This window comes from Somniosus microcephalus, unplaced genomic scaffold (genome assembly GCF_052327205.1).
Source record: "Somniosus microcephalus isolate GS21.2 unplaced genomic scaffold, FLI_Smic_1.0 unresolved_chr2, whole genome shotgun sequence".
NCBI lineage: Eukaryota > Metazoa > Chordata > Chondrichthyes > Squaliformes > Somniosidae > Somniosus > Somniosus microcephalus.
The window spans coordinates 36,204,936-36,225,495 of record NW_028225180.1 but is presented as its reverse complement, the minus strand read 5'-3'; the positions used below and the strand labels follow the sequence as shown (position 1 = coordinate 36,225,495).

The 20,560-nt window shown below is 50.4% G+C and overlaps 1 protein-coding gene across 3 annotated transcripts in view; it reads left to right on the top strand.

Moving 5' to 3' along the window:
* The window catches only part of patl1 (PAT1 homolog 1, processing body mRNA decay factor), an 88,980-nt gene extending 74,672 nt beyond the window's left edge, over positions 1-14,308 (top strand). For 2 of the 3 annotated variants that reach the window (XM_085975938.1, XM_085975937.1), the window contains 2 exons: positions 6,375-6,524; positions 9,354-14,308. In XM_085975938.1, coding sequence (XP_085832064.1) covers positions 6,375-6,524; positions 9,354-9,375 — 172 coding nt within the window. In that variant the 3' untranslated portion in view covers positions 9,376-14,308. Of the gene's footprint in view, positions 1-6,374; positions 6,525-9,353 lie in introns of those variants that run through there. The other variant, XM_085975939.1, reaches the window with a different exon arrangement.
* Positions 14,309-20,560: the final 6,252 nt, after the last annotated feature.

The following is a 20,560-nucleotide window of genomic DNA, read 5'->3' as shown; positions in this document are numbered from 1 at the left end:
CTCCTTTAAGACGCTCCTTAAAACCTACCTCTTTGACCAAGCTTTTGGTCACCTGCCCCAATATCTCCTTATGTGGTTCTGTGTCAAATTTTGTTTGATAATCACTCCTGTGAAGCCATTTGGGGGCATTTTACTTCGCTAAAGGCACGATATGAATGCAAGTTCTTGTTGTGTCAGAGGGTCCCTCACTGCTTCAGGGACTCTGGCAAGGCATTCTGGCAGAGGGAAGAGTCTATCGCCATTTACCTGCCTACTAACTGGATGAGAGAGTCTCCATCTCTGAGCCATATAGGGCAGCAAGGTAGGATGCCCAGGGTCTGCTGCATTGTGGATCTCTGCTTCAGCACGTGTTCCACACCAGACAGAGCGATTAAAGTCTCTGATGGTTTATCATCGAATCCTGCAGCACAGAAGGTGGCCATTCGGCCCGTTGTGCCTATGCTGGCTCTTTGAAAGAGCTCTCCAAATAGACCCACTCCCTGCTGCCCTTTCCCATTCAAGTACTTATCTGATTCCCTTTTGAAAGTTAATTTTGAATCTGCTCCCACCACACTTTCAGGCAGCACATTCCTAACTCGCTGTGTTTTTTTTTAAATTCTCTCGTCTTTCCTTCTGGTTCTTTTGCCAATTACTGTAACTCTGTGTCCTCTTTTTTTTTAATGTTTGTTCATGGGATGTAGGTGTCGCTGGCAAGGCCAGCTTTTATTGCCCATCTCTAGTTGCCCTTGAGAAGGTGTGGTGAGCCCATGTGGTGAAGGTGCTCCCACAGTGCTGTTGGGTAGGGAGTTCCAGGATTTTGACCCAGCGACGATGAAGGATCGGCGATATACTTCCAAGTCAGGATGGTGTGTAACTTGGAGGTGGTGGTGTTCCCATGCGCCTGCTGCCCTTGTCCTTCTAGGTGGAAGAGGTTACGGGTTTGGGAGGTGCTGCCGAAGAAGCCTTGGCGAGTTGCTGCAGTCCATCTTGTAGATGGTGCACACTGCAGCCACGGTGCGTCGGTGGTGGAGGGAATGAATGTTTAAGGTGGTGGATGGGGTGCCAATCAAGCAGGCTGCTTTGTCCTGGATGGAGTCGAGCTTCTTGAGTGTTGTTGTAGCTGCACTCATCCAGGCAAGTGGAGAGTATTCCATCACACTCCTTACTTGTGCCTCTGACCTGCTCTTGTTGCCACAGTATTTATGTGGCTGGTGCAGTTAAGTTTCTGGTCAATGGTGACCCCCAGGATGTTGATAGTGGGGGATTCGGCGATGGTAATGCCATTGAATGTCAAGGGGTGGCGGTTAGACTCTCGTGTTGGAGAACGTCATTGCCTGGCACTTCTGTGGTGCGAATGTTACCTGCCACTTATCAGCCCAAGCCTGAACGTCGTCCAGGTCTTGTTGCATGCGAGCATGGACTGCTTCATTATTTGAGGAGTTGTGAATGGCGCTGAACACTGTGCAGTCATCAACAAACATCCCCATTTCTGACCTTATGTTGGAGAGAAGGTCATTGATGAAGCAGCTGAAGATGATTGGGCTGAGGACACTGCCCTGAGGAACTCCTGGGGCTGTGATGATTGACCCACAACCATCTTCTTTTGTGCTCGGTATGACTCCAGCCAGTGGAGCGTTTTCCTCCCCGATTCCCATTGACTTCAGTTTTACTCGGGCTCCTTGATGCCACACTCGGTCAAATGCTGCCTTGATGTCAAGGGCAGTCACACTCGCCTCACCTCTAGAATTCAGCTCCTTTGTCCATGTTTGGATCAAGGCTGTAATGAGGTTGTGACCCAAACTGGGCATCAGTGAGCAGATTATTGGTAAGTGCTGCTTGATAGCACTGTCGATGACACCTTCCATCACTTTGCTGATGATTGAGATTAGACTGATGGGGCGGTAATTGGCCGGATTGGATTTGTCCTGCCTTTTGTGGGCAGGACATACCTGGGCAGTTTTCCACATTGTCGGATAGATGCCAGTGTCGTAGCTGTACTGGAACAGCTTGGCTAGAGGCGCGGCTAGTTCTGGAGCACACGTCTTCAGTGCGACAGCTGGGATGTTGTCGGGGCCCATAGCTTTTGCTGTATCCAGTGCGCTCAGCCGTTTCTTGATATCATGTGGAGTGAATTGAATTGGCTGAAGACTGGCTTCTGTGATGATGGGGACCATAGGAGTAGGCTGATACGGATCATCCACTCGGCACTTCTGGCTGAAGTTGGTTTCAAACGCTTCAGCCTTGTCTTTTGCACTCTCCTCCTCCCGTTAGTTGTTTAATGGTCCACCACCATTCACGACTGGATGTGGCAGGACTGCAGAGCTTTGATCTGATCTGTTGATTGTGGGATCGCTTAGCCCTGTCTATAGCATGCTACTTCAACTTTTTAGCATGCATGTAGTCCTGCGTTGAGCTTCCCCAGGTTAGTACCTCTTTTAGGTGCGCCTGGTGCTGCTCTTGGCACGCTCTCCTACACTCCTTATTGAACCAGGGTTGGTCCCCTGGCTTGATGGTAACGATAGAATAAGGGATATGCCGGGCCATGAGGTTACAGATTGTGGTGGAATACAATTCTGCTGCTGCTGATGGCCCACAGCACCTCATGGATGCCCAGCTTTGAGCTGCTAGATCTGTTCTGAATCTACCCCATTTAGCACAGTGGCAGTGCTACACAACACAAGGGTGTCCTCAGTGTGAAGGCGGGAATTCATCTCCACAATGACTATGTAAGGATTTTGGGGGCTTCTTTAAACTGGTTTAAAGTAATTTTCCTGGTCTTGCAGGACCAATTCCAATAAAACCAATTTTATTACAGTGGTCACGAATCGCTACCCCTCCTTTAGTTCTGAGTGGAGGAACTTATAATTAATGATATTAAAACGGAACAAGTGGTTTGGATGAGAGAAAAAAATCAAGTTTTATTACCTAAATGAACTACAATCAAAAGAATAAACTATACCACACGAACACAGTAATGACAGTAAAACTATATAACGGGGTTGCAGACGGCGAAAACGAGGGATACAATGGCTACAATGTTATTCGAACAATCTTAGCAATTCCCTTAAATCACCACCCCTTAACTCCTGCTAGGTTGCCTTGTTGAGGAGTCAGAAACTCCGCTCACCTGTGGTCCAGCGAAGTAAGAGCCAGAGCTAGCTTCTCAGCCGCTATCTTTATACCTGGTGAGGCCCCTGCAGTTCTGCCTTGCAAGGGCTGTGTGCAAAATTCCCCGCCCAAAAGAGTCCAATACACAAGAGAAAGCTGTGATTGGCTAACTCAAAGTGGTTAGACTGGGTTAATGTGTCTTCCGGAGCTCCCTGGGCTGAAACAAAGAGAATGCAACAGCCCTATTGTCCAGTGCTGGGTGATTTAAAACCCATTCAAATCTTAAACGTTTCCCATTCAAGATACAAGAGTCTCTTCTGCAGTTTAGATGTATCCACTCGATATACAAACAAATGCTAATAGCATTCAGTTGCTTTGTAAACAAAGCATTGTCCTTTGTCTTCGGCCATGTGGTGACAGCCATTTTTATCCCTGGAAATTTAAAAGCACATCGCCCAGGGATTCTTTAATCAAAAAAATTGATCTTCAGAACTGTAAATTATTGCGAATTCTTACAACTATGCCATCATGGACAGCTGCATCTGCGACAGGGAGACTGGTGAGGACGAGGTCAAGTAGGTTTTTCCCCTCGTTGGTTCTCGCCACCTGCCGCAGTCCGAGTCTGGCAGTTATGTCCTTCAGGACTCGGCCAGCTCGGTCAGTCATGGTGCTCCCAAGCCACACTTGGTGATGGACATTGAAGTCCCCACCCAGAGTGCATTCTGTGCCCTTAGCTACTCTCAGTGTTCAACATGGAGGAGTACTGATTCATCAGCTGAGGGGAGGGCAGTAGGTGGTAATCAGCAGCTCATGCTTGAGCGGAAACCATGAGACTTCATGGGGTCCGGAGTCAATGTTGAGGACTCCCAGGGCCACTCCTTCCCGACTGTGTACCACTGTGCCGCCACCCCTGGTGGGTCTGTCCTGCCGGTGGGACATTGGCTGAAAGGTATGATTCTGTGTGTATGACTATGTCAGGCTGTTGCTTGATTAGTCTGTGGGACAGCTCGACTGGGCTGGGCGTGCCATAGCCGGTGCCGAGGTCCGTTCAGTTTTATTATTGTGTTTCATAGCAGTTTATTACAACTGGGTGGCTTACTATTTCAGAGGGCAGTTAAGAGTCAACCACATTGCTGTGGGTTTGGAGTCACATATCGGCCAGACCGGGTAAGGGCGGCAGATTTCCTTCCCTAAAGGACATTCGTGAACCAGATGGGTTTTTACGACAATCCGATAGTTTCATGGTTACGATTACTGATACTAGCTTTTTATTCCAGATTTATTTAATTTACTGAATTAAAATTCCCCCAGTGGTGGGATTCATGCTGTGGTGGGATTTGAACTCATGTCTCTGGATCATTAGTCCAGGGTTCTGGATTACAAGGCCAGTAACACTACTATTATGCTACTGTTCCCGCTAGGTTACCCGACCCTCCTGCCACTGGAAACACTTTCTCCTTATTGAATACCTCTCTTAAATCTCCCCTTAACCTCTGCTATGACATATGACGAGAGATTGGGTCGATTGGGCTTGTACTCGCTGGAGTTTAGAAGAATGAGAGGGGATCTCATTGAAACTTATAAAATTCTAACAGGACTAGACAGACTAGATGCAGGAAGGATGTTCACGATGGTGGGGGAGTCCAGAACCTGGGGTCACAGTCTCAGGATAAGGGGTAAGCCATTTAGGACTGAGATGAGGAGGAATTTCTTCACCCAGAGAGTGGTGAACCTGTGGAATTCTCTACCACAGAAGGCAGTTGAGACCAATTCATTAATTTTATTCAAGAAGGAGTTAGATATATTTCTTAAAGCTAAAGGGATATGGGGAGAAAGCAGGGACAGGGTACTGAATTTGGATGATCAGCCATGATCGCATTGAATGGCGGAGCAGGCTTGAGGGGCTGAATAGCCTTCTCCTGCTCCTATCTTCTGTGTTTCTCTGCTCTAAGGAGAACAACCCTAGCTTCTCCAGTCTCTCCACATAACTGAAGTCCCTCATTCCTGGTACCATTCCAGTAAATCTCCCTCTGCACCCCCTCCAAGGCCTTGACATCCTTCCAAAAATGTGATGCCCAGAATTGTTTTTATTCATTCACAGGATGTGGGCGTCGCTGGCAAGGCCAGCATTTATTGCCCATCCCTAATTGCCGTTGAGAAGGTGAATTGAACACTACTCCAGCTGAGGCCTAACCAGTGTTTTTTTTTAAAGGCTTAGTACAACCTCCTTGCTTTTGCACTCCGTGCCTCTGTTTATAAAGCCAGGGATCCCAAGTACTTTTTTTTTTTAACAGCCTTCTCAACTTTAGAGATTTGTGTACATGCATTCCCAGGTGTCTCTGCTCCTGCAGCCCCTTAAAAATTGTAACCTTTAGTTTATATTGCCTCTTCTCATTCTTCCTGCCAAAATGAATCACTTCACACATTTCTGCGTTAAATTTCAACTGTCATGTGTCTGTCCATTTCCCCAGTGTATCTGTCCTCCTGAAGCCTGTTATTATCCTCACTGTTTACTACATTTCCGAGTTTTGTGTCATCTGCAAACTTTGAACTGATGCCCTGTATACCCAAATCCAGGTCATTAATATATATCAAAAAGAGCAGCGCTACAAATACCGACCCCTGGGGAACACCACAGCACACCTCCCTCCAGTCTGAAAAACAACTGTTCAACACTCCTCTCTGCTTTAAATTGCTTTGAACACGTGAGTGAGTTACAGACTGGAATCTAATCGAGGGGTTCAGGTGTTATACACACAATAACCTACCCAGGATTGACTTACAGGCTGCGACAGTGTAGAGGGAGCTTTACTCTGTATCTAACCCATGCTGTACCTGTCCTGGGAGTGTTTGATGGGACAGTGTAGAGGGAGCTTTACTCTGTATCTAACCCGTGCTGTACCTGCCCTGGGGGTGATTGATGGGACAGTGTAGAGGGAGCTTTACTCTCTAACTAACCCGTGCTGTACCTGCCCTGGGAGTGTTTGATGGGACAGTGCAGAAGGAGCTTTACTCTGTATCTAACCCCATGCTCTACCTGCCCTGGGGGTGTTTGATGGGACAGTGTAGAGGGAGCTTTACTCTGTCTCTAACCCGCACTGTACCTGCCCTGGGATTGTTTGATGGGACAGTGTAGAGGGAGCTTTACTCTGTATCTAACCCGTGCTGTACCTGCCCTGGGAGTGTCGGTGTATCGGAAGGCTACGTTCAGGGTGGGGGCGTGGGTGGGATCTGTCTCAATTCTGCCCCGGTGTAATTGTTGATCTGATCGCTGTCTCCCTCTTCAGGACTGAACTGGTGTTTGCCGTGACCCGGGAGTTGCTGAAGATGCCAGAGACGTCGCTGGCCAAACCCTCATTCATGCCTCCGAATCTCCTGGCACTGTTCTCCCATTACGTCGACAGGCAGACCCTGAACGTGCTGGAGTCCAAATTACAGTGAGTATCTGGATGGCGGGGTGGGGGGAGGAACGCCGGAATTCCGGGTGTTGTCGCTGTCTGCAAGCAGAAAGCAGGAACTCCCATTTCAAACAGCGCCTTTCACGACCGCTGGACGTCCCAAGGCACTTCACAGCCATTGAGGTACTTCAGGGAGAACATAGCACAAGAAATAGGAGCAGGAGTCGGCCATTCGGCCCTCCTCAAGCCTGCTCCACCATTCAGTGAGATCATGGCTGATCCTCGACCTCATCTCCACTTTCCTGCACTATCCCCATATCCTTTGATTCCCTTAGTGCCCAAAATTCTATCGATATCTGTCTTGAATATACTCAACGACTGAGCCTCCACAGGCCTCTGGGGTAGAGAATTCCAAAGATTCACCACCCTCTTGAGTGGCCACTTGGGCTGACGCATCCGTTCTTCGTAATGGGAGTGAGTGGAAAATAATTTGGTGGACAGCAAAGAGAAGGGCCCATTTGGGGATCATACGTGCTGGGCATGGGTTTTGGTTCATGAGGATTGTGCTCGCCTAACCCAGGGTTCAAAGGCCAGAACTTTTGCAACGTTGGTGTTGTGCTTGACCCCGAGATGAGCTTCCGACCCCATATCCGCTCCATCACCCGGACCGCCTGCTTCCACCTCCGTAACATCGCCTGACTCCACCCCTGCCTCAGCTCATCTGCTGCTGAAGCCCTCATCCAAGCCTTGGTCACCAATTCCAATGCTCGATTGGACGGCCCCCCATCTTCCATCCTACATAAACTCGAGCTCGTCCAAAAACTCTGCTTCCCCCATATCCTAACTCGCACCAAGTCCCGTTCACCCATCGCTGACCCGCATTAGCTCCCGGTCCAGCAACTCCTCAATTTTAAAATTCTCATCCTTGTTTTCAAATTCCTCCATGGCTTCGCCCCTCCCTCCCTATCTCTGTAACCTCCTCCAGCCCCTACAACCCTCCCTATCTCTGTAACCTCCTCCAGCCCTACAACACTCCCTATCTCTGTAACCTCCTCCAGCCCCTACAACCCTCCCTATCTCTGTAACCGCCTCCAGCCCTACAACCCTCCCTATCTGTAACCTCCTCCAGCCCCTACAACCCTCCCCGTCTCTAACGTCCTCCAGCCCCTGGAACCCTCCCTATCTCTGTAACCTCCTCCAACCCTACAACCCTCCCTATCTCTGTAACCGCCTCCAGCCCTACAACCCTCCCTATCTCTGTAACCTCCTCCAGCCCCTACAACCCTCCCTATCTCTGTAACCTCCTCCAGCCCTACAACACTCCCTATCTCTGTAACCTCCTCCAGCCCCTACAACCCTCCCTATCTCTGTAACCTCCTCCAACCCTACAACCCTCCCTATCTCTGTAACCTCCTCCAGCCCTACAACACTCCCTATCTCTGTAACCTCCTCCAGCCCCTAGAACCCTCCCTATCTCTGTAACCTCCTCCAACCCTACAACCCTCCCTATCTCTGTAACCTCCTCCAGCCCTACAACACTCCCTATCTCTGTAACCTCCTCCAGCCCCTACAACCCTCCCTATCTCTGTAACCTCCTCCAGCCCTACAACCCTCCCTATCTGTAACCTCCTCCAGCCCCTACAACCCTCCCCGTCTCTAACGTCCTCCAGCCCCTAGAACCCTCCCTATCTCTGTAACCTCCTCCAACCCTACAACCCTCCCTATCTCTGTAACTTCCTCCAGCCCCTACCACCCTCCCTATCTCTGTAACCTCCTCCAGCCCCTACAACCCTCTATAACTCTGTAACCTCCTACAGCCCTCCCTATCTCTGTAACTTCCTCCAGCCCTACAACCCTCCCTATCTCTGTAACCTCCTCCAGCCCCTACAACCCTCCCTATCTCTGTAACCTCCTTCAGCCCCTACAACCCTCCCTTTCTCTGTAACCTCCTCCAGCCCCTACAACCCTCCCTGTCTCTGTAACCTCCTCCAGCCCCTACAACCCTCCCTGTCTCTGTAACCTCCTCCAGCCCCTACAACCCTCCCTGTCTCTGTAACCTCCTCCAGCCCCTACAACCCTCCCTATCTCTGTAACCTCCTCCAGCCCCATCAACCCTCCCTATCTCTGTAACCTCCTCCAGCCCCATCAACCCTCCCTATCTCTGTAACCTCCTCCAGCTCTACATCCCTCCCTATCTCTGTAACCTCCTCCAGCCCCTAGAACCCTCCCTATCTCTGTAACTTCCTCCAGCCCCTACAACCCTCCCTATCTCTGTAACCTCCTCCAGCCCCTACCACCCTCCCTCGCTCTGTAACCTCCTCTAGCCCCTACAACCCTCCGAGATCTCTGTGCTCCTCCTTCTGGACTCTTGCGCACCCACCCCCGCTCCGATTTTAATCGCTCCACCGTTGGTGGCCGTGCCTTCAGCTGCCTAGGCCCTAAGCTCTGGAATTCCCTCCCTAAACCTTTCCACCTCTCTCCTCCTTAAAGACGCTCCTTCAAACCTACGTCTTTCATCACCTGTCCTAATATCTCCTCATGTGGCTTGGTACCAAATATTGTTTGATAATTGCTCCTGTGAAGCGCTTTGGGATGTTTTTTACTATGTTAAGGGTGCTGTATAAATTTAAGTTGTTGTCTGAGCCACTGCTCCACCCAATCCCCCATCATCCCTGTGTCTGGGGCTGGATTTGACCCCCCCCCCCCCCCAAAGGTCCCAGAGGGTGAAAGGTCAGAGTGCAACCCAGTCCCTCCGCCTACTGTTATACAGCAGCTGTTTGTTGGCGGGAGTGCTCGCTTGCACCTCGCTGACTATTCATCGTCTTGTCTCAGTTTGACGCTCATTCTCGTCTCTCTCCCCCTCGGCAGGCTCTCCGCGAAGCCACGGTAGAAGAGGTCACAGAACGGTGCCCTGGGGTCAACGTGAGGCATCCCGCCGGCCGCCACAACATCCCGGGCGTGTGTTTCCCCGGCGATCACGAGCAAGGCAACGCGGAGCGGGTTCCAATAAAACCAAAACTTTCCTACTTTATTTTTCTAAGATCCCCGAGGGTGGTGGGGGGTGGGGGGGTGGGCTCCGTGGGCCGAGAAGGAAGCTTGATCCTGCCCCACTTCCCCCCCACTGTGCTGATATCGTGCGGGGGAGCTGGGTTGGGGGGGGGGTTGCGTGTGCGACGCTTTGCGGTGCGCTCTGGTTTCGGAAGCGGGCGGCGCCTCACGAATAGGTGGCGGTGTCCCTTTAAAACCGTCTGCTAGCCTGTCTGTGCCTGGGGCGGGATTGTGGGTCACGGGTTTTAGTGGGCAGAGAGGAGGAGGGTGAGTGGCGGCAAGAGGGGAAAGCCCACGGTGGCAATTTGTCACGGTGATAACTGCACAGAGCTGTAAGTCAGGAGGCATTCACCACCAAAGATCACAGTTTCCACGTGCCCGGTTGGCGCGGGACATTGAGGGGCCCCATTTGCATTGAATTCACAGCCAATTCATAATGAACTTCAATTCACATTGAATTCATATTCACTTTGCATCCCATTCACATTGAATTCCCATCCAGTTCACAATGAATTTCCGATTGGGAGTGAATTCACCTCCAGCCCAGCTTGCAGTCGACGCAATCCATGGCGAATTGGTGTCGAATTCCCGTCCAGTCTGCCCCGAGTTTCAGTTCCCATTGAATCCTGACTGGCGGCCACGCGTGTGCCATGAAAACCTCGGTGCCTTTGCGCTGGCAGCCTCTGATCACGCCAGCTTTCAGGGTATTGGCCTGAATGTTATCGGCTCTGCCCAGGATCTTGGTGGCTATGTTTTGGGGGTTGGGGCGGAGGAGGGGGGGCGAGGAAGAGAGAGAGAGTAGTTTCGCGGCCCTCTTAGACTTTCCCTCCCCACCTGACAGTTTGCACTGTATTTCCAGCCCGGTTTCGCCCACCATCTCTTTTGTTTTGTCCTCTTGTGCCTGCTGTATAAAATGAGCCGAGTTGGGGGGGGGTGGGGTGGGGGGTTGTTTAAACTCACCAGTCCGGAGTGACGGACTATTCCCCCCACCCCTCAGCGGCTCGCTGCCAATGCCAGGGTGGGCACCGGTGCATCCTTGCCCGCTCTCCGCCAACCGGGCAGTCACCGGCGCTCGGGTACGAGGCAACGTCGCAGGAGGGCACTGCCGGTCACCAGAGTGCAACTCGGTCAGTGCGGGCGCGCGCACGCTTGCCCGATCGGTAGGTGCCCATGGATACCCGCGATGCCGATGGGTTCACCGCGGCAGAAACCTGTCCAGAAGTGCCCACGTCGCGATTGGAAAATGGTGCTTTGGTTTTTTTTTTTCCTTTCTTCATCGCGTTGGGGCCTTTCAATCACTTTGAACTCTTATCGGTTTTAATCTTTGTTTTGAAGAATCATTAAAAGAAGGGGGTTTTGTAAATGTGTAATTCACCCCCCCCCCCCCCCCCCCCCCCATTGCTGTAGCTCACTTGGTAATATTGTCATTCACAGTGTGGTACTGGAGATAATGGAGGGGTTGGGGGGGGGGGGGTTCAGCTCAGTTGTGGGGGTTGGGTTGGATAGTGCAGATCTCTAGGCCAGCCAAGACAAAAAGGCAAGCGAAGGCAGGAGATTGTTGTCAGACTGCGCCCACACTCTGGTGTGACTGTGCGTCTGATTAGGTGCGGGATGGAATCTATTCCTGTGGGGCGGGCTGGTCCCTTGAGGGCTTTGACTGCTCAACTCTTTCTCATTCTCGGTGACCTCTCATGCAGAAATCCCGGTGCGCTCTGCCGTTTCGCTTCACTCTGCCACCTTCGATCGGGAATTTTCAAATCCTCTTATTGACAGAGGGAGCCCGTGTGCGTTTTGGGTCGTCTTTGGGAGATGAAGGAGTGACGGCTTTGGGGCTGCTTTTTTAACTGAAGCATTTTTAACAGATGTATATTAATCCGCTGCATTACTGCAGATCTGATCCAGCTTGGGTCTGGCTACCGCCTTAACTCGCTGTGCGTGGAGGTTTTTGCTCCCATAAATGTCAGATATCTGTGTCTGGATGGAGTGAGTGGACAACTCCGCCACCCCCCTCCTCCTTAGGATATTGCTGTTGCCCCAGTTGAATCTGATGAGGGTAAAGGATCCCCTGCAACTGACTTGCCCCCATCTCCATAGCTCAGTTGGTATCTGCCATTCATAGTCTGCTACCGAGACATTGGGACTAGGAAGGTCTCAAGTACCCAGCGGGGGTGGGCTCATACAATCCACCACCCCGTCCCCATAGCTCACTTGGCCGATGCCATTCATAGTCTGCTGCCAAGCCATTGGGACTAGGAAGGTCTCAAGTACCCAGCAGGTGTGGGCTGGTACAATTTTCCACCCGCCCCTGCCCCCCCAATCCCCTTAGCTCATTTGGTATCTGCCATCCATAATGTGGTGCCGAGCCATTGGGACTAGGAAGGTCTCAAGTACCCAGCGGGTGTGGGCTGATAAAATTGGACCCCAGCACCCTTGGGTTTGGCGAATTGCGACGGAGTTTCCTGGTCGCTGGGACAAGGTGTTGACCTCAGGTTGGGGGGACAAGACCAGGCATGGCTGCGGGGTGGGGGCGGTTTGACCTGTGACCCCAGTGATCCCAGATGTATCATGAAATTTGGGCTGCTAGCACATCTCCCCCTTTTAAGATGTAAAAAAGTTTATTCAATTCCCCCAACCACCTCAGGTACAGTCTCAAACCCCCCCCCCCCCCAATCCCCGGCTGTGCCAGGGAGTGTGGACAGTTTGCCCGAGGGCACGATTGGTTTAGGCTCCGCGATGCCTCCCTCGGTCGACTAGCACCCAAGCCGCAAGCGGGCGAGTGGTTGGGAAGAGCTGCGGCAACAAGGGCGCAGGGGGGTTTCCGGAACATTCCACCCCAGGATCGCGCGTCAAGGATCGGTCTCCAGGCGGATTTGTGCGTTGGTTGGGATTGGACGGATCAAATTGTGGATACCAGAGCTGTGTAACTGGGTCCGATTCGATGGGGATAACCTGTCGCTGGGCTGATTGTGTAAATACAGAAATCTATATGTCTTTTTATTTTATGTTTAATCAGTGTGACTGTCGCTCGCTGAATGGGTCACCACCTTTGACCCGGGGGGGTGATCTGAAATCCATGCGCGGGTTTGTAATTGGGAATTTGCAGGGGGAAGGAATGCTAAGAATCGAGAACTCTGCTGATAAACGCCACCCATTTACCCCGCCCCGTCCAGCCTCTGTTGCCACCATCTCAGAATGGTACCGGACCAGGACAGTTCCAGGCTCCAATCCTGGCCTGTGCAGAGTTGACCGATCTGGTAAAGATTTGAACTGGCCTCAGCACCTTTTGATCAGGGTTCCTGCTTGGGGGAAGATGGGGGAGTTACTGAGTGACAGAGAGAGCGAGCTGCAATAACATCAGTAGAGACACAGTCAGTAACACAGGGCGCTGGGGAGGGGGGTTACTGAGTGACAGTGCGAGGGAGCTGGATTAACATCAGTAGCGATACAGTCAGTAACAGGGCGCTGGGGGAGAGGGGTTACTGAGTGACAGTGTGAGGGAGCTGGATTAACATCAGTAGAGATACAGTCAGTAACACGGTGCTGGGGGAAGGGGATACTGAGTGACAGTGTGAGGGAGCTGGATTATCTTCAGTAGAGATACAGTTAGTAAGACAGGGCGCAGGGGAGAGGGGTTACTGAGTGACAGAGAGAGGGAGCTGGATTATCATCAGTAGAGATAGTTAGTAAGATGGGGACTGCACCCCATGGTAGTGTTGCCCAAGAGTCAACGCTTGGGGGTTGGGGGGGGCGGGGTGACTCTGCGAAGAGGTTAAGATCTCACTTGCCGCTGTGCCGGGTGAGTGAGGTTACTTGCAGAACGCTTTACCCAGTTACCATCAGGCAACGGCGGGATCGTGGGCCGATTGCACCTGCGACAGAAACTGGCTGCGGATCATCCCGGTCCCCCCTTGCTGCCTTGGACAGTGGGCTCCCGTACTCCTCGCTCGCCGTCTGCCGGTGCCCTTACCATACCCAGCTGGCCTTGCTGCCTGTTGACACTTGCTCAGTTGTGTCCCGCCATTTCTGAAAGCGCGCATGCGCATCTCCGCCCTCCCAACCTGACCGCTCTGATAACCTCTCTACGGCCGCCCACATTGTGTTCCCATCCCGACACGGTCTTAAACCTCACCGCACTTCTCCCCACTTCCCCCCACCCCCCCAGGCCTCGGCTGCGCAAAGCGACCCAACTCGGTCCTTGAGGTTTCAGGACCAGAGAATGTGGGACGGGGAAAAAAATAATTGACTTAAATCTCCTGGCTACTTCCCCCCCACCCCCCGCCGCCCTAAATACAGTCTCCAGGTTAGTCGACTCCTTGTGACTGTGCACCTTATGGGAATGCGAACTCTCACTTTATGGGGGAAAAAAAATCATCAAAATATATTTTAAAAAGTTGCCTTTTTAAGTACCTGATGGACGATAAGGTTTCAAAGGATGTAGGGTTTAGCTGGCATTGAATTACTAACCTCTGACCTGTGTGTGTGTGAAGGTGACATTGGTTAAGCCTGGGGCGATATTTGCTATGCTCTCAAATACACACACAGACTGTGCTGGACTATATTTTCTTTAATTTCCCCCTTCCTCTCTCCCTCCCCCCCCCACCTTTCCGTCTCTCTCTGGGTGTGTTCCTGCGTTCATGTTCATAACACGGAGGAGAATTTCGCTGCACATTATTAAACACTGTTTTGCTTTTACGAAATGTACTCTAGTTATGTTTTTAAATACAAAAATTTAACATTTTTTTTGCTTTCATTAAAAAAAATATATAACTTGGGAACTTTGCGTGGTGTTTTATTTGACAAGGGGAAATGAGCGGTCTAAAGTTGGACAGAGCTTTGTGTGATTAATGATCGCCCCGAGATTGGTCAGCCACTGACCTGTCACCTCTGGGACCCTGGGGGACAACTCAAGTCCCAGGCGGAGGGGATGATTGGCCCTTCTCTCTGATGGGGAGACTGGGACAGTTTCAGTGCGATGGGGTGAGGAACAGGAGGAGGCCGTGCAGTCCCTCGAGCCTGTTTCGCCATTCATTGAAAACATAAGGAATAGGAGTAAGCCATTCGGCCCTTCGAGCCTGCTCCGCCATTCAATGAGATCCTGGCTGATCTACTACCTCCTCTCCACTTTCCCACACGATCCCCATATCCCTTGGTTTCCCCAGTATCCAAAAATCTATCGATCTCTGTCTTGAATATACTCAATGGCTGAGTATCCACAGCCCTCTGGGGTGGAGAATTCCAAAGATTCACAAGCCTTTGAAGAAATTTCTACTCATCTCAGTGGCCGACCGGTTATTCTGAGACTGTGACCCCCCAGCTCGAAACAGCTTCCCAACATCTATCCCGTCCAGCCCCTTAAGAATTTTATACTTTTCAATTGCAGGAAACTTTGTGATATCCGGCACCGACGGGACCGAGCTGTTGCCGTTGGATCAAAACTGCCAGACATGTTGAAACAGGAGATTTTCAGCTCCGTGTGAATCAACAAACCCTGTTGCTTAGCAACAGCTTCAAAACAGTCGGCTGCAGCTGCAAGCGTCTCGAGCTGAAGCTGTTGCTGAGCTACAGACCTTGCAGAGCCTGACTGGGGAAAAAAAAAGCAACGAGAACTAAAAATACTTATAGGAAACGGCTCCTGAATTTTACCGGTAGATAGAGCTTTCCGGACTTTTAACCTCCGGATAAACCAAAGTTTCCTGTATCATCGTGGCTGATCTGTAACCTAACTCCATATACCCACCTTTGGCCCATGCTGTAGAGTGTATTAACTGACGCTCGACGCGAGGTTTCAGACCGATATTCAAGTGGTCTTTATTACGCCGGCGGGGCGCCAGTCTCACCAACAGACTTCTCCAACTTGTTACAGTGTTCACAGCATTTTTTTATACTTTCAAATACCTTGTGGCGACCTTGTGACTTGTTACAATCTTATTGGACTCCTGCAGTTGCTTAATTGGATTATAAGCTGGATGATTCAACTGGCCAATTGACTTACGGATGACGCCACGCAGCTTTTGGTTGATTTCATTAACACTGGGTACAGCTGCTGACTGAAAGGTCAGTTTTGATCACATTACGAAACCGCGTCAAGGTGCTTTCTGTTCTGATAAGCAGCCATGAGTTTCTGCACACACAACTGTTTTGCAAGCTGTCAGCAAATTTTTAACTTTAACACTTTCCCCACTTTAGCCCCTCTTTTGGTACCCGGCCCCTGCCCGAGTTAACCACACACACGAGTGTTGCTGTGTCTCCTGCCCCTCACAGTGATCAGGCGCTGGTTTGGGAGACCCGGCACACTCAGCATGCTTATATTATCAGTTTCCTGTGCTCGCTGACTCTTGCTTTTGCCATCTCCTTGTTTCTCCTCCTGCCTGCGGCGCATGCTGCTATTCCCCACCCTACTACTAAAACTAGCTGTACTACCACTAGTACGTGTGATAGAATTCGGATCCAGGGGTGGATGTTGACATTCATTCCCCAATCCCATATCTTCTGGTACCACGGGACTTTCCTCAATTTTTTCAACTATGTCTTTTCCTAATGTCTCACGATTTCCCCTCAACATAGAAACAGAAGATAGGAGCAGGAGAAGGCCATTCGGCTCCTTGAGCCTGCTCCGCCATTCAATGAGATCATGGCTGATCATCCAAATTCAGTACCCTGTCCCTGCCTTCTCCCCATATCCCTTGATCCCTTTAGCCTTAAGAAATATATCCAACTCCTTGAATATATTTAATGAATTGGCCTCTACTGCTGTCTGTGGTAGAATTCCACAGGTTCACCACTCTCTGGGTGAAGAAATTCCTCCTCATCTCAGTCCTAAATGGCTTACCCCTTATCCTTAGACTGTGACCCCTGGTTCTGGACTCCCCCACCATCGGGAACATCCTGCATCTAGTCTGTCTAGTCCTGTTAGAATTTTATAAGTTTCAATGAGATCCCCTCTCATTCTTCTAAACTCCAGCGAGTATAAGCCCAATCGACCCAATCTCTCCTCATACGTCATTCCTGCCATCCCAGGTATCAGTCTGGTGAATCTTCGCTGCACTCCCTCCATGGCAAGAACATCCTTCCTCATATAAGGAGAACATCCTCAGGTAATTGCTCGACCATCTTCTGTAAGTTTTTTATTTCTCATAAACCCTTTGGCAGTTGAGATATTGGGGCCCCTATCTGATCCTCATACTCCTCTAAGTCCCTTCCTAGTTCCTCCGTCACATTATGTGTTAGGCGCTTCTTTGGGCTTGTATATATTAGTCTGGTATGCCCAATGGATACGGGACAAGTGGTGTAAAGCAGAAATTAGGCATGGTAATGTTACACACAAGATCCACGTACCGGTATCTAGTTTCGGTAGTGGTCATACAGTACTCCCCGCCCCCCCCCCCTTCTTCCCTTGTATCCTGAGTGTTAGCATACACCCTTCTGTCTTATTGTATCCACACTCGTCCTTTGGGCCCTCTCCTGTTGGATGGGGGCACACAGTGATGGTTCCCTTCTTAGCACATCCGTCTAAGGTTACACCTCTCCCGGTGCCCTTTCGTTTTATAGCATAATAGGTGTTGACCGGATAGTACTGGAGGTAAGTTTCCCCTCTTATCACACCTCTGTTTTCCACCTGGTATTGAGGAGGGGGTGGCGTCTGTCCCTAACGCCGGTACCAAGAGTACCATGCCTATCGGCGAGGTCATTGCTGCCTTACACCTTTGTACCACGGGGTATGCTCATGTAATCCCTTTAAGGGTACATGCGCTTAATGGGCCAGGGTTTTGACTTTGGTTGACTTGGAGTTGGGTGCTATTGATCCAGTCTGGCACTTCGCCCCGCTGTACCTGTGCCAGATTGTGTCTCAATTGCCCGACAGTCCACTGACCATACACATGGCACAGATTCCGCTTAACCTCATTCCTTGTTTGTTCTTCACCTCTTAGATTTATTTGGTTGATGGCGCTGGCCTGGTTCTCCATAACCTTTATTCCTTTGAGTAGCTCCCCCACTGTTGGCTCCCCTAATCCTGCCCCCTGTGGGTGACATGCCCGTTTCCCTCTTCAATATTTGTTGTATTATTCCCTTTAGTCTTTCTGTGCTGCTCTGGACTGCTTGGATATCTAGTGCATTGACTATTGAAGTTCCCATATTTCCCCCTGTGAGGATACCTGTTCCTAACCCCCTCGTAGTCCTGTGGTGGAATGCAGCAAGCCCTCGGAAAGTGGTAGTGTCGGTCGCATCCGTGGCTTTATTTATCACATTCAGTACCATATCGTCATACAGTCTCATAGTTTTTCTAAATTCATCGCAATATATCGGCCACTGTGACATTGTCAAATTCATCAGTATTGATATAACCTCGTGCTTTACGTTATCGTACAATAATTCTCCTTCAGTGAATAGCACCAGTCCATTCTCAGGCCCAGGCATCAACTTTGGACACCTCCGTTCTTCAGGTGTTGTTGTGATTGGGGGTGGTGTTGGTTCTAGGGTTAATCTTTGTGGTGTGGTCCTTGTTATTGTCGGGTGAGGTGTTGTGGTGCCGTGTGCAATAGTCCATCTTATAACATTGTCCGCGCAGCTCAGGACATATCCTCCCCCTACTTGACCCAACACCTGCCAGTGTCTATTACACCTTAGCATATTGCTGGCATTTGTCATTCCACATGGTCCGCATGTTCGTTGATCCAAGTTCGCCCAGGTACCGTTACACCTGTAGCACCCCTTTCCTTGTTTTTCACACTCGTAGCTGTTTGACATGATGAAGCCTCCCATGGAGTCTCCATTAGGGGGATCTTAACTTGCAGTCCATTTCTTGCAGCTCGTTATTTGGGTTTAAGAAGGCAAATGGTATGTTGGCCTTAGTAGTGAGAGGGTTCGAGTACAGGAGCAAGGATGTCTTGCTGCAGATGTACAGGGCCTTGGTGAGACCACATCTTGAGTATTGTGTGCAGTTTTGGTCACCTTATCTGATGAAAGATGTTCTTGCCATGGAAGGAGTGCAGCGAAGATTCACCAGGCTGATACCTGGGATGGCAGGAATGACGTACGAGGAGAGATTGGGTCGATTGGGCTTGTACTCGCTGGAGTTTAGAAGAATGAGAGGGGATCTCATTGAAACTTATAAAATTCTAACAGGACTGGACAGATTAGATGCTGGAAGGATGTTCCCGATGGTCGGGGAGTCCAGAACCAGGGGTCACAGCCTAAGGATAAGGGGTAAGCCATTTAGGACTGAGATGAGGGGGAATTTCTTCACCCAGAGAGTGGTGAACCTGTGGAATTCTCTGCCACAGAGGGCAGTGGAGGCCAGTTCATTAAATATATTGAAGAAGGAGTTGGATATATTTCTTAAGGCTAAAGGGATCAAGGGATATGGCGAGAAGGCAGGGGCAGGGTACTGAATTTGGATGATCAGCCATGATCTCATTGAATGGCGGAGCAGGCTCGAGGGGCCGAATGGCCTACTCCTGCTCCTATCTTCTATGTTTCTATGTTTTCTTACAAGTGTCAGCATCAGGGTAGTTGTGATGGTCCATCTTACGTGGCCCATGTTTATCTGTAATTTAACAGAGGTCTGGTCCTCACCAGATGTTAGTGCGTCCTTTATGCCCATTTTTCCTCCATTCCTGTCTCGTTTCAATTGTGTCCAATGTTTCCACCTTTCATGTCGATGCAAGAGCAAGTGTCACTGGTCATAATCACTTCGAATGGTCCGGTCCACCTCGGGGAGAATCCTGACCTTTCCGCTGGGACCTGGACGAATATTCGGTCGCCCACTACAGGCAAGGGTCCTGACATTCCTCCAGTCTGCTTATCCCTATCTCTAATGTCTTGTTGTTCCCTTATTTCTCTTCTGAGCCCCTTTTAGTTGGTGGTCTAATGTTTGTAAATAACTCCTAATTTTGTCCCTTATTGGTCCTAATTCCTCCCTCCCAGAGGCCACACCTACGGGTATCTGTATCGCACGTCCGGTCATAAGTTCATATGGTGTCAACCCGGTCATTCTACGAGGAGTTGCCCTGAACCACATTCGGATACACGGGAGGACGTTTACCCACCCTTGTCTGGTCTCAGCTATTGCCTTTGTTGGTGCCGTCTTTATGGTCCGGTTCATCCGTTCCACCACTCCTGAGCTCTGCGGGTGATAGGGTATGTGGTCTGTCCTTCGTTTTTGCACTACTGTCTTATTCCGTACATCGATTACTAGTCAACTCGCTGAGTTTGTCCACAAGTAGGATTTTCACATACCCATAACTGTACAGGGAGGAATATTCCTCCCAGTTCGAGTAATTACGTTTCACTTTTGTAGGCGCGCGTGTGTGTTTCCCGCCCACTCCCTGTATTAGCATGGAGGTTTTGGTACATGGGAGGTCCAAATTGGTTATAGACACCGCTGCCCCTGTGTCGACTGACATATCACACTGCCGGCCCCCGAACAGTGCAGTCGGATACATTCGGGGATCGGTGCCGTTTCCGGGGGCCGCATTTTTGCGACATTTTTTATGATTTTGATCAATTGGTCCTTGTTCAGATCTTCCACTTCTGTTACCTGCTCACTGCAGGTATCTCCCTGTTGCTTGGGGGCCTTTACCCGCCCGGTGCCCAACGGTCCCGCTGTTCATGTCCCGGGTTGTTGCAGTTCCTGCACTTTCTCCGGGTGTCTCCATTCGTTACGCCTATTTACGTTTATTACAATTAAGACTGACCTCTGCTTCCTTTGCCCCTGCGACTGGCACCTCTAGGGCTGCTACTTTTGGCTTTCTGTTGGTTATCTACTTCGGTCGCCCACCTGACCAGGTCCTCATAAGTCTGCATTGTGACCAATCCTGTCTAATATGGCCTGGTGGGCATTACTCAGTCCCTCCTTGTACATCTTTAGGAATGCCAAATTGTCCCTCTGTGACGCTAGCATCCCGGAGTGCTCATAATTGTGAGCAGATTCCCCTTTATCTTGAGTAATTCCCGTGACTATTCCCCAGTTTACGGGTACGACTCCCATAACACCAGTTAAGTTGTCCCTAAACTGCGTATAAGCAGCG